Below are 14,273 nucleotides of genomic sequence, written 5' to 3' on the forward strand. Positions count from 1 at the left end.
GCTATTTTCTTTTTCCCCAGGAAAGGCACAAACGCAGCGGCACCCCCACTCCGTGCCTCCAGAAGCATTCCTTGCTTTGGGGAAAATAGCAGGGGTCAGTTCACTCCAGGGCTAGGGACCAGCCTCCTTTGAGGAAAGTCACTCTTCGCCGTGGTATCACCCTTGCCATGTGATAGGAGAGGGGTTGGGCTAGAAGGACTTGGGGTCAGTTCGCTTTGTGAAGGTCACTTTTCACACTCGCTTGGCCATAACAGCAGATAAGCCCCAGAGGAAAGGCAGGCAGTAGATCTGCGTTTCTCAAAGCAGAGCAAACAAGCAGCAGCTCTACTAGAGACATGGGATTGCTGTGATGCCTGCCAGGTGGATGCCCTCAGAGATCAAATCCAACTTGATTACAGCTCCACAGCTGGAATGAAAGGTGGGGAAGCGCTAAGCCTGGTGCTCCTTTTGCCATGGAATTAATGAGAATGGCCATAAGTGTCTAATGCTGCTAGGAGGGGCCATTCCAAAACTCCAGCCTTCCCTCAGTGGCTGCCCACCTGGCTTTCCGCTGCTATGGCAAAGACACGGTAGCTGGTAGAACCATGCCCGCCACCTTATGTCTTGCACCTGCCTAGGCACATGCCTAAAGCTTGGGCTTTGGAAAGAGAGCAGTGAAATGAAATAAGGAAGAGAAATCACAAATCAAATAAGGAAGAGAAATCACAAATCAAATAAGGAAGAGAAAGCACAGCACAAATTCTGTAAACATCGAGTAGGTTTTGTCCTGGAAAACATCTATGTCTTATGATAATAAATTTGCTCTTGTGTTTTCTTAGGCCATCACAAAGAGAGGCAACATTATGATCATCTCATAAACCCACTCCTATTGGTTGCTAGGTAATCAGTTAATAACATGAGAAGTACATTCCCAAGGAGAGGAATGGCTCATTCCATTCGGAACTGCAGCCTGCAAACCTTCCTAATCTACAAAATCCCATAGCCTCTCACTGACTTGTTAGTCATCATGATGCACTGGCTAGCAGCAGCAACCCTGTGCAAGATGTCTCCTGCATCTATTGGAAGGACAACAGCAGGATTTAGTAAGTCATGTTGGGATTTCTTGGCTGTTAGAATTTCTCCTAATACCGTAAGTAAAAACATTACATTGATGGAAGAACAAGTAGCAGGATCCTTGCTATACGCCATAAACACTGCGAACGGAACCCCAGATGGGGTCTTGAGAGGTATCAGGTGTAGTTTTTCACCGTTCTATACAGTGGAATGCTGGAACAGTGGAAGCTGATAGCTTCTTTTACAAGCAATTAAATCCATCTGAAAACCCAGCGAACAGTCTCTGCCTCCCTTGTTAGCACATCTTCTGTGTTTCCAACTAGCCACTCAGCAGTGAAACTCAATGCCTAGAAATGTAAAAGGATCATTTAGCTTGAAACTGAACCCAGCCTGAAGGTGCAGGGTTAACCTCTTATCTGTGTTGTCTGGGTTTTTTCTTTTAATTTCGCTCAGCTCAACAGCGCTGTTTCTAAGCAACAGGAGAAAGCTGCAGTCCTGTGTGAAGCCATAGCCTAATTTCCCTGGCACACAAACCGAGTGGCAGAGGCAAGAAAGGAACAGCAACACCAAGAGAAGATTCCTCCTCATAGACACCTGAAGTGAAAGAGGCTCCAAACCCAGATCCTGAGGCCTATTCCAAGAGTTGACACAGGTGATTTCTTGTGTACATGTATGAGAGAGAGAATAGGGGAACGATATACAGTAACACAGAGAGGTTACCAGATATGTTGTTACTTTGTGTATTACGGAGCAGAGGAGTGAAGCATGCACTTTGATGTTACAAGAAATTGGTGGGCTAGGCGCTGGCTTCTCTCTTTGCTGTGTCCTGTCAGGCCAGCTGTTACCTCATCTCTTCCAGCCTGTCCTCTTCCCAGTCCATCCCCTCTTTGTACCACAGATCTGATTAATACACTCGCAGTGGGGAGAGCAAGCCATGTGCTAGAAACTCAGAAGCGGATGAAGTCAATAGATTGCATTATATGAGAGAACATACATCACTGTGATGGGGATGCAAGCAACCTGCAAGCTGACACTCAAGGTTGATGCTTGTTCTGCACATTTCCCATTACCAAGCTCCTTACCCTCACTTTCAATGCTGTGTGTGTTGTCTTCTCTTTCTTGACTAGATTTTTCTCAGCTTCTATTGTAATCCTGTAACCAAGGGGATGAAATCTGTTAACCATAAACATAAACCGTGCTGCTAGTTATGTCCTTTGTATAGCCCCTGCCCATCTGGACGTTAGGTCCAGCAACAGAGAGTTTGGTCTCTAGGTAACTATCAATGTTAAACAATAAGGGTAAAGGGGGATTTTTAATAGGAATAGCATTACTATGGTTGCAGGTGTGTTTGTGGTTTTTATCTATTGTCTAAATTAACTGAAACAAAAAGTCCCATGTTTCCCACCTGAAATGTTAGCGGTCACCTAGAGCCAGTCAAGGCGACCTAGCTACAGCGACATAGTTACAGCGACCTAACTACGGGACAAGAGCCAGAAGAGGACTGCGCATGTGCAGAAGCTGGGGTCAACCAGTGGACACTGTGATGAAGAGGATGAGCCTTCATCTTGGGACCCCCGATGACCACCACTAGGAGGCACTGCGCAAGTGCGGGTGGGAGGAGTGTATGAAAATGAACTAATTTTACTATGAAAGGGATAAGTTATGTAACCTAATAAATATGTATATCTTGATCTATATAAACTATACGGAAAAGGTATGGGATATGCACGTTCAATGGAATTATCCCCCGTGCATCCAGCGCTGCAATAAAGAATGCCTGCCTTTTAACACTACATTGGTGTTACGAGGTTTTATTCCCGGATTTTCAGTGACAATCCTACCTGGGAATTGGTTTTGGCCAGATTTTGTACGGGGGTCTCCCAGTGTCCCATGCTCTTTATCCATGATTCAGATTTGTTCACTGACAGAGATACTTGTTAGGATGCACTTTTCTCTCTCCTAGATCCCGTTGAGCCTGTGTTACAGTGACAGCTAGAGTATGGAAAGAAAATGCCTGAAGAAAGAAATTGAAAAACGCCTGTAAGTTGTAAGTGCCCACAACTGTAAAACTTTAGTCTTCTCTTGCTGAAAGTATGAACAGACTTTCTTTGAGATGCTCTTCATTTTCTTACATGCAGTCTGCAATGTAAGACCTGACTGCGTATGTGACAGTAGAGATGTCACAGCCCAGAACTTGCTCTGGGTCAGCAGGAGTGACCAGGGAGGTGCAGAGTTCCTCCCTTGCCATGCAGCCAGTGCGGCTGCTGGCTGTAAGGGATCTCCTAGTTCATGCAGCAGCGTCTCATGCTCTGATGCAGGAGTGCTCAACAGACACCTCCTAGGGGATGTAAGCAGTGTCCCCTCAGTTACATACAAGTCCTGTGCCCATGTTCCCTAGGACTGCTTGCAGGGGTCAATAGTACTTGATCTGAGGAAAGATTACAGGATCAGGCCTCCCCTGAATGAGAAGAACAAGCACCAGTGAAGCATCTCTTTCAGTCTCTTGGCTGCACAGTGAAATCCTTCTGTGAGTCCCTAGACCTTAAATACTTGATTCATATTTGTGCTTCTTCCTATATTTTGACGCCTTTGGGGAAGACAGCAGTGTGGTTTGAGGGAAGCTAAAATTAGCAGTGATGCAGAAAACCAACAGCTTTCCTACTTAAGAGGTGTCTGTGAGAAATCCTGCAGCAGATTCCTAGCCCTGAATCACAGCAAATTTACCCCCAGTCTTGCACTAGCTTTAGAGTCATCTATTACATTTTTTATGCACTGGATTGCTTAGAAGCAGTTGTAATTTGGAGTTATTTTCTTGCTTTAAGAGGAGATTATGTTAGCATCAGACTATGAGAAAAAGAATTTGATCCAAGAGGACAAAGGCAGCCCGCCTTTCCAGACAACATGGTAATCAGCAGACTTCTTACTTATCCTCTTTGACTGCAGGGCTACTAAGAACTCTGAAGGATGGCTGATTGGTACAGCTAAATAACCTGTTTCTACAATGATCAATAAAACTCCATTACTGAACTGACTATCTAAAGAGATTGGCTGTGAATAGCATCCAGCTGTAATATATCCAAGATAATTCAATCTTTTTTCTGATTTTTCAGCAAGATAAAGCTCATCCACAGAGGACATTTGATAAAGTTCAAGTCAACTAAACAAAGGGAATGCTTCATGAAGTAAAGCTCTCTGTGCATGACAAAACATCTTTCAGCTAAGCTGAGAAAGTCTTCCTGGGTGTGTTTAAAACCTCTCAGACCTCAGTAAGTGTCTTACAACTGGTGAGGTACCCAGTGTAGTTGAGACAATACTAGGCTCCAGCTCATTTCCCTGGTCTTTCTGTCATCCCTCAGTCAAGCAATTACAGTAAAACAAAACACATAAGGTTCCTCTGTCTTTCCAGGTCCATTACAACTTAGCCCGCGGTGTTGCTTTGCTGTGGCTAAGTGACTTGGATGCTCAGACTGCACTGACAAAAGAGAAAATGTGAATACTGCAAAGCTAAGGCCCTGCTGTTGCAATGGGTTACATCAGTGTGAAAAAGGAGTAAAAGCAGCAGTGAATCGAGCCCAGGACTACTTTTTGCATTTATAAAACCAGGCTAATAATCTTCTTGTTCAAAACACCATACAGGAATTTTGCAGCTCACAACCGATACCCGTATCCCAACCGAATTGAGAGAGAAGCTATGATATTATCTTCGTATGCTGGAATATTAATGGTAAGAGGGCAAGAGAGACAGCAATATCTTTTTCTCTATGGCACCTGTCAGGAAACACTCCCTGTAGCCTGGATGTCTTTGTTCATTGAAAGCAAAGTACACAGACAGTGCAAATATTACAAATCTGTCTCATTTTTAGCAGGTAGCCATTAAGTTTTGCTCAGCCTTTGAAAACAAAATAGGGAGTTTCAGTAGGTGGTCCAATGCATGTGTATAGGCTACTTGTCTTGTCTCACCCAAGTGCAAACTGGTGAGCAAGTTTTAGGACCAGATCTCAATAGATTTATACTAGCAGCATGAAACAATACTAGGACTTCACGTTAAAGCTATTTCAGAGATCAGACAAAGGGGATATTAGCTGGGTTTCATAGATTCACTTTGAAGAATACTACTTCTGAGAGCTGAACCTTTGTCCTTACCTATCTTTACAGAACAGCATTCCTATTGAAGAGATCTTTGAGATTTACAGTATGAGGCCCTCAGCAACACACTGGCAGAGCTCTGCAAATGTGAGTGATTTGTTATTATTCAGCATCTCTAATAGGGATCTGAGTGAAGATCTCTCATGCCTGTAGTGGCCTGGTCCAGTGAGTCGTGCATTGGGCCGGCATTCTGGGAATGCGATCCGCATGTGGGTTATTTCTCTTCTCACTCAGACTAAACACTGTTGAACTGTTTCCTTCTCACATCTGCCATTACAGCTCATAGCCTTGTGGGTGGCTTTTCAGCATCGTAACAAGGTGTAAAGCCTCCATGTGCAGTTGTAGTTATCCATGGGGTACTTCACTCCTGCTGCTACACTTGAGGGTGTGTGTCAAAGCTGCAGAGTACATCACATTTCTTAATTGCTTGCAAATTGTATTGTCTGTGGGTCTATTATTATAGCTACTGCTTATTCCAGCTCTCCCATACTAATAAAGGAAAGGGCTTCATTCTACAGAAAGCAATCACTACTGTTAGACCAGCAGTCATTGAGGATATCTGGATGATAGCTGGCAACATCCTACAATAGACTCTCCTGTATCTCCTAGTTACAGCAGACTATAAGCATTCAGGCAGCATTCAAGACCAAGGCTAGGTATGACAGTGTGAATCTTATCTGAAGTTAACGCTCTTCTTTGGGATTGTCATCTGGCTGCCAAAGATGCACTTTGTCTGTGCCCAGCCTTCTTCCCCAGTGCACTCAGGCTTCAAACCAGAAATCATCAGTGGACAACACCTAACCTTTGCTAGCGCCTGGCCTCTGGTGCTGCCTTGCACTGCTTGGCCTCACTGAGGAGCCAAAGTTGCTTTTCTGGGCAGTATACTCTGAAGCAGTTGTATAAACCCGTAAAACTCTGCCTGCACAGCCCAACTCTTTGCTACAGTCTTTCTGCCTTCCTCTTTTTTATGGACTCTGCAGATCCTTCATGATCTCTTTGACTCATTCTCATTCGCTTGTAAGCTGATAAATCTTCCAGCTAAGAAGGTGTGCTGTAGGTCTGAGATAAGGCATTCATCAGAGGAACCAAAGATGTGAAATTTGGCTGGAGACCGTTAACCCTGCAAGACACAGACTTCCTTCCATACCTCCACATGTTTTTGGTAAGATATTGTATGCTGCTTAGCAGAGTGTGCTGACACTCCAGGTCTTAACCTAGGGTTGTGTTTAGGCAGGGTTGTGGAATCAGTGCCATATTTACAGAAGCCAGCTCTCGGAAGGGCACGCTGACTCCTGCACAGGCATTGCATGACACTGTTCAAAGAGATTCAGCATCTACATCCTAGGAATACTTCCTGGATACCAGTACAGGATCAGAGATGGCACCTGTCATAGAGGCTAAAATTCTCTCTTTATTGCAGTGTGAAAAAGAGGAGAATAAGAAAACAGTGCTAAGCTGGTTTTTACCTGCAGTGCATTGCAGTCCTATGGAAGGTGGGCACAGATTAAACAGAACAAACCAGCAACTCTGTGACTGCAAGATCATCTGTGTTACCTGTACACCTGCAGAGAAAGATGCTCTGGGGTCTGGAATTACCCTTGTGCCAAATCACACGATAGTAACAGAAAACTTGCACACGGTTTTACAATTCCATTATTGCAGAGATAAGAGATAATATTACCTGACTTGCAGATTAGATTAGACTGTCTGACTTCATTTAATCTCTGTCCTAGTCAATCTGTGGCACAGTCTGGGTCATTATTTGCAGTTAAAAAGCTTCCAGAGAGAAGGAGGCTATGTTTTCTTGGGCACAGTACTCTGACAACATGGCCTGCTGTCAGCCCATACAGCAGAGTTGTTTGGGTCTCATCAGCTGTCAAGACAGGCAGCAGAGTGTGTGCCTCCTGCTTCCCTTCATATGAGATTTCTAAAGTGTATTTACACAAGAAAAATAATCCTATACTGTTAAAAACCTTCCAGACAAATCACATCCCTGCTCTTTGGGAATGAAACCTCCATGTGGAATGATCCATCAGGTCTTAGGGAGCTTGTAAGACCTGAGCAGTTTTACACATCAGGACAACTTCTGCATCTGCAGTGCAAATCCCTTTCTATTTATACTGAGCACAAATTGCAGGATCTACTGCTTTCATGCAAGTTCACACATGGGTGTTTTGTTAGCCGTAAATGGCAGAGTTCAGGTAGCAAGGGCTGCAGTAGTGTCCTATATGGGAGGAGACCATGAACTGCCCTGTGCCAGTCAACTCAGAAACCCATGTAAGCAGCCAGGCATGAGCCAAAACTTCAGCCAGAGGAGCACATGGCACCTTTACTCAAACATATTTAAGAGCAAGCCGCAGCTACTAGGGAAGGAGACATGAGGACACATATAAGGAGACATGCAGGGTGACATATTGAGAGTCATGCTCTTGGAAGGAGGCATCCTCTCTATGCCATGGCCTGCAGGGACAAAAGCACAGAGGAAAAGTAAGAAGTACAGAGAAATGCCAGACAGAAACCATTCGCACACAAGCCCAACCTCCTTTGCCACCAATCACCTCGCAGAAGGAATTGGGACAGACTGAATGTAACCATGAAGAAACAAGGGAAGTTGAGACTAGGCAGGAGAGGAAAGGTGCTTACTATGTTTAACCTCTAGAGTTTGACCTCTTGATGCTTCCCTCCTCACACCACCACTGGGATCAGAAACCTCTAGCAGCATAAGGGCTACTTCTAAAATCTCTGCTCCTTCTTCTTAGTCTAAAAAGTCACCTGTTGCATGCTAGAATACATGAATGATGTGCTCCTGGGTTTAGAGGTTTATGAAGGCTTTTTAGTGGCCTGCTTCTTTCTGGCTTAAATGCCTGGCTGATCCCAGACTTCATGGTTCCTTTCTGGTCTGCACACTGGCGTGGGACTTTGCCAACCCAAGCAAACGAAGTGCTAGTGCAGGGAAAGCACAGACACATAAAAGCTCTTTGTCTTCAGTCGCTGACCTTCAGGGAGATGGTTTTGTTCTTCAAAGGGCAGAAGCAGCATGTTTGCCTCTGTTGTGCTGTCTCTGTTGGACCTCTGCTGAAAATTATCCCCAGGCTACCAGAAAAAGAAACTGTGTATTTGGTCCATGCAAAACTCGATACAGCAGACAAATGCAATGGGCAACCAGATGGATACAAAAAAGAAAAACCTTCAGTAGACAAAAAGGAGATACTAACTCCAGCTTTACTGATCAGATCTCATCTTGGGCCTGCAGAGATTTCAGCAGTTAAAACTCCTCAATCCCATCCTGCCTTGACACTAACACCTACACTTACCCGCAGTCTTAAAGTGGTATCCCGTTCTCAAACATACTTAAGAGGCTTTCAACATTGCTAGCATCGTACACCTTGCAGCATCTACCCCATACTTTTTGACATCTTCTGCCCTTTAGGTCTGAGATAGTCCACCAAAGAATAGGTACCAGGTCAGTGGTACCAGAGGCTCCTAGCTTTGGCCATAGCAATGGTAAGCTATTGGCCACTTCTCCCACCATCCTACTGCCTAGACTGGTGTGCTATGAGCAGTAGAGTGGAAGGAATCTCCCACTGCATAAAGGTGTAATGCATTTAGGTTCTATAATGCCCATGCTTTTTAAAAAATACGTTACATTTTAAATTCGTGTAATTTCCCTCTTTTGCCCCCTTAGTCATAGCAAACTATCTCCAGTCTTCTCTCTTTGAATGGAATAAAAAGCTGAACTATTCACCTCTTCCTCCACCTTACAGTGCGCCAGGGAGAGGCAAGAAAAGGGCAGTCCAACTACTCACAGTAACTCAGCTCCTGGGCCTTTGGCATAGTGCTTTACAGAGAAGCAATCCCACCAGTGCGCTCTAATTACCACTAATGAGGAGAGGGGAAGAAGGCTATGCAGGTCCAAGGAGATATAGCCTGCTTCACAGGGGCCTTGCCTGTGTTCAGAGCAAGTTTCTCCAGCAGCATATGTTTAGTCATATAAGTGTAATCACTCTTTAAAGAATAGCAAAGGTATTATAAACTTTAATTCATGACTCAAGTCACAAGAAAGTATTCTGTATGGCACATCTATTTAATGAAAGAGCATTGGTGCTGGAATATACAGATTTTATTTTCAGTAACACTGACTTTATTGATGTTTCCCAAGCAACCATTAAAAGTTGCTGTGGAATTCTAATCAGACTATAATAGATGATTCACATGTAACTCTGTGTTTCTGGTGCACTTCTTTTTTTTTTTTCAGCTGATATGGTTAGCTGTAATATTAATGACAGACTGCCACCCGGTGTCCAGAAAGGGCTAGAGCTCACTCCAGCTCAGTTACATGCATCAGAACAGCCTTGGCTGTAACCTCTCTTAGTTAAGTTTTCCCAAGTCAAGAGCTAGACATGCCACTAGATGCATGTAGCGGCATTTCACAACATGTTACTTCGGAGGAAGCATCTTCCCCTCTGCTCCTGGCGTAAGCGGGTGGATCAGCTCTCCCCTCTTTTGCTGTGAACATCACACTGTATTTTTACTGTCATGCATCTTATGGGCAGGAATCTTTTTCCCTAGGAATTTCCAACACAGGATATTTTTAGAAGAAATCTCCATTTTGAGCACACACCACACTCTGCAGAGGAGTGATGTTTTCTTGGAAGTTTTCCAGCCACTCATGCTGTTTCCCATAGTGTTTTGGTTTGGGTGTTTTTTGAGGGGGAAGGGGGTGTTAGTGTTTTTTTTAGCTTTGATTTATATTCTGATATTATGCAAGCAAAGACAAAGAAAGAACAGAAACAGTCTTTCTGTTCATCTCATGTTGCTCTGCACTTGCCTAGATCCTATCCCTAGGGGACTCAGGGGTACTTCCTTGATGGTCATGAGGTAGCAAAGTTACAAAATTTTCTGAAGAGGAAGATAAGCCATGGTTATCAGGATCTCCAGTTTCTGTTTCAGCCAAAAATACTGCTTGATTTTAATCATGGGCTTAAGATCATTCCCACTCTATGAGAAAGGAACGGAAATGCTTTGCTGAATTTGGAAACTAAGGGTAATTTATTTTGCAAAGCCCTAATTAGTTTAAGAGGTTAAGAGGATCTACTGTTTTCCTTAGCAGTAACTCTTGGAGCACAGGTTATGCCTCCTTAAGAGTCCTGGACTCAAAGAGCTGGAACCCAGTCCATCTCAAAATTCAGTTTCTGTGGATCTCAGGTTTGATTATCTTCCCTCCCCTGACCCATTTCCCATCAAAGTAAAATGGTGGCAGTTCCTGTTATTCCCCATCACTTCTGAAGCCTTGGCTTAGATCTCCTTGAAAATCAAGCACTAGCTTTACCAAGATATATAGATACTTAGGGAGCCCAAGTCACATCCTAGTGGGATTTAGGATCCTGAAGATTTCCAATTTGTGAGAATGGACCTCCTAGCCTGAGATGGACGTAATGGTTGCTATCCCGACTGCCTGCCACTTCTTGGAGTTTCCTGCCCCGTTGTCCAGACATTTCAGGCGCTGCCATGTGAACAGCTGAGCAGCCGCAGGCTGCCCACCTGGATGTTATGGCAGACCACAGTCCCCGGGCTGCATCTGTACTTACAGGGCTATAAAGTACAGTAGTTCAGCTACTGTGTGGACAACTGAAATGTCTGGGCAGCGGGATGGGCTCTTCAAGAAGCTGGGTGGTCCAAGCAGCCGGGACAAAAAACTGCCACCAAACCTTCAAACCTGTGCTCATTTATCCCTCAGGACCTCTGAAGCAGTTATCTTACTTTCCACTGACCACAAAAGAGTATGCTCATTTGGATTGGCAGACATACTAACCTATGAATTGTACTTGTGCTTCCAGGACCACTGGATTCAACCTTTCAAGCTCTCCCTGCATCCATTTGCCATGCTGAACTGCCCCTGAAGCTGCAGATTATGCCTGGAAGCAAAGTGAGCACATTTCACCCCAAATCCCGCAGGGCCAGGGCAGAACGACAAGGGGCAACAGCACTTGGCCAAGCAGAGCCACCAAGTTGCAGCATGCTGAGCTCTAACAGCTGTATGTAGAAAGGATCTTCTCTTGCAGGGTGGGAAGTACAGGCATTTTCATATTGTAGCCTAGAACTTGTGTCTAGCTCAGGCACCTGAAGTTCATGACAATGGCAAAAGGAGCATTTTCTTCAAGTTGAGGCAAACAATAAAATTACACATTTCTAGCAGAATCAGCCTTCATGTCTGACAATCACTTGTTTATTCTTAAACTGGGACTTATACTAGGACTTTTGCAAAGGTCAGTTACGCTACTGGCCAGTGAAAGAGCCGCACACCCCCACCCCCTTCCTTGCTTCTTCTCCAAGCGCAGCAAAACTGAGAGTAACTTCAGGAGTATTAGAGAATTTGAAGCTGGGACCCCTTACCTCCAACCACGCATTGCATCTGATCCCATGCAGTAGGCCTGTAAACCAGGCTGGTGGCACTCTGTAAGCCCAAGATGATACAAGGCTCTTTCTCCCTCCTAAGGCATCAAGTACCAGACAGCAGCAGCATATCAAAAGACCAACCCTTACTCAGCAAGAAGAGCTAAAAAGGACAGCAAGCAACTGGACTCACTGACCAGAGGAAAGCAACAGGCTGACAAAGTAGGTCTGAAGAATTCACACAAGCCAGTAAAACTGTTTTTGCAACACTACCACTGAATGTCACAGCTAGGATGGCACCTCTGGCCAGCCAGAGCCCACAAAACCTTTCTCGGCTGCCCTTCTCTTTAGCATGAGATGTTTCATACTATTTATAACATAGTATCAATCCTTAATTGGACTTTCACGGCAACTGTATCATACCTTGGCTGGAGGTGTCACTACTGAGCTGGAAAGTCAGCTGCAGTAATACTCAACCTACACATGGAAGGCACTCTCCTGGCTAACATCCCTGCAAAACACATTCATTACTATCACTTTTAGGTTAAAAAACACACTTGAAGACTATTTAAAGAAAAAATGAAAAAAAATGACTCCATAAAGAATCCAGTAATGTCAGATTAGCCTAGCACATACATGAATTAGGCTCTGCCTTTCTATTTGTCCATGATTTGCTAAAGCCTATTGTTTGCTGCAGCTCCACTGAGCAGGAGAGCTACGAAAACATTCCAGCAGCAGGGCTGGATTTGACCAAGTAAAGGGGGTCCCCCACAGCCCTGAGTTCAGTGTGCATCACAGCAGGAGGGAAGCTGATCGGCCACAAAGTCCCCATCTCTCCTGATGGATTCAGCCCTCCATGCTGTGCTTGCACTTATTAACATTTGCATCCTGCAGGGAGCTACAGAAGCAAAACAAGGAATCTCTCCAGAGAAGCCTGGAACAGATTCAAAAGCAAGGAATGCAAAGGAAGCAAAGACATAACAAAGACCCAGACCATGTAGCTCACTTAACTGTAGGTGAGATAACTGATGTCTTCTACCTTAGCAGTGGTAATACGTTTGTGACTTGTGGTAGGGTTGTTTTTTTTTTAAATCTTAGCAGTCATTCCTTCCTTCCCACGCCTCATAGGTTGTATCCAAAAAACTGACATTCCCTCCTCTTCCCTTAGCCATCTCTCTCCAGCTTCCCTGCCAGTGTGTTGGGAGCTTACATTTTCCCAGTGCACCCCTACTGCTTCTCAACTCTCCATGCTACTCTTACAGAGCCAAAGAGAGGATGCAGCACTTCAGATGCAGAGAGTACACACTTCCCCTTGTCAACAGTGCTGTGCAGCTCCCACACATGATCCAGAGCTGGGCAAGAATGAGCTTCCCTGCATGTGAAATGAGCATTGTGCCTCTCAGGATGATCCCGTTTTCTTCAGCTCTCCCCTTTAACCACCCTGCTTTCTTATTTCCTTATAGGACTCAGCGAAAGAAAAAGCCTCTCCCTGCAGAGCCAGCGCAGCACTGAAGCCTAACTGTCTTCCATTCCCCTTTTGTAGGTCTCTGATGGTTTGCCTCTGTTATGTCCATGCTGTGCTGCCCATGAACGCTCCCCATTTCCTAGATGGGCTGTCACAACCCTCCTCCTTGCACTAAATCTACCTTGGGATAAGAGTTGGGTGCACGTGGTTCTCCTTCCACATCCCTCTCTTCCTCTGGCTGGAAGCCCAAGCACACAGCATGGTGTGTTTCTATAGGACACTTTCTACTTAATTCCATATAATTTTCAGGGCTCAATGGGGTAGTAACTGTGTTCACTGCTGAGCGGTGTGTTTAATACTAACTGCAGGGTAAGAGACTCCATTAGAGCTCTTTACATATAAAAATGATAGAAATGAATATTCCTGGCTACTTCCAGCCAGGGGATAGACATCCATCCAAAGCATGGTCACATATTTTACAGCTGCAGTAACCCATGCCTTGGAGATGGTCCTGTATTCTAATGCAAAATATCTGCTAAAGGAAAAAGCAATGAACACGTGTGATACAAAACAATTTTTCTTTTTCTGCCTGCTGATTCTTAGTCACTGAGCCTATTTATGGAGATGCCAAAAGACAGCACTACCCAAGAAAGCCTGGGAATGGTTAAACTTCATCAGAGATTCAAAGGTGTTCTGGAAGTCCTCATGGACTCAAAGCTTGCTTTCAGCTCACCAGGTTCAGGGTTGTTTTTTTTTTTTTCTTTTTAGCATCACATCACAAATTTCAGTCTAAAATAAAAAGCGGTTGCTGTAAACACCTGTCCTTTAAATTCTGAGCTGTCCTTGGGGAAAGATGTAGCCACAGCTTGGTACATTCAGGAATTACAGATTAACCAGTGAGTCTTTGTGCTAACTTTGATGGGGCTTCTCCGCCATACTGTGCATCCCCCCATTTTCCTTTCAAGCCATGTGAGACAAAATTCAAGGCCTAAAGAAGTCAGATGAGAAGGCTAGAGGGGACTTAAGATCAACAGCAACATCATCTTCCCTTGACAGGAACTCTTAAGCCACAAATTTCTGCAGCATCAGCCGTTTTGGGCTGGTTAGTTCACTCCGCAGGAAGCAGGATTTCTGGAATGCAGCATCCAATCCCATGTAGCAGTTCCCACCTCTTCTCCACAGCTTGTGTTCACTGCTGGGACAGGTCTGCCCTGTC

General features: G+C 44.6%; 1 protein-coding gene across 1 annotated transcript; it reads left to right on the plus strand.

The window, feature by feature from the left end:
* The first annotated feature begins 1,030 nt into the window (after positions 1 to 1,030).
* On the plus strand, positions 1,031 to 14,273 carry C9H2orf80 (chromosome 9 C2orf80 homolog). Its single transcript, XM_075430452.1, is given in 11 exon segments — positions 1,031 to 1,082; positions 1,534 to 2,664; positions 3,017 to 3,100; positions 4,164 to 4,319; positions 4,690 to 4,777; positions 5,209 to 5,286; positions 11,037 to 11,087; positions 11,089 to 11,125; positions 11,696 to 11,814; positions 12,487 to 12,608; positions 13,056 to 14,273. Coding segments are annotated over 7 exon segments (528 nt in total). The 5' UTR covers positions 1,031 to 1,082; positions 1,534 to 2,664; positions 3,017 to 3,100; positions 4,164 to 4,251; the 3' UTR covers positions 12,574 to 12,608; positions 13,056 to 14,273.

This window comes from Opisthocomus hoazin, chromosome 9 (assembly GCF_030867145.1).
Source record: "Opisthocomus hoazin isolate bOpiHoa1 chromosome 9, bOpiHoa1.hap1, whole genome shotgun sequence".
NCBI lineage: Eukaryota > Metazoa > Chordata > Aves > Opisthocomiformes > Opisthocomidae > Opisthocomus > Opisthocomus hoazin.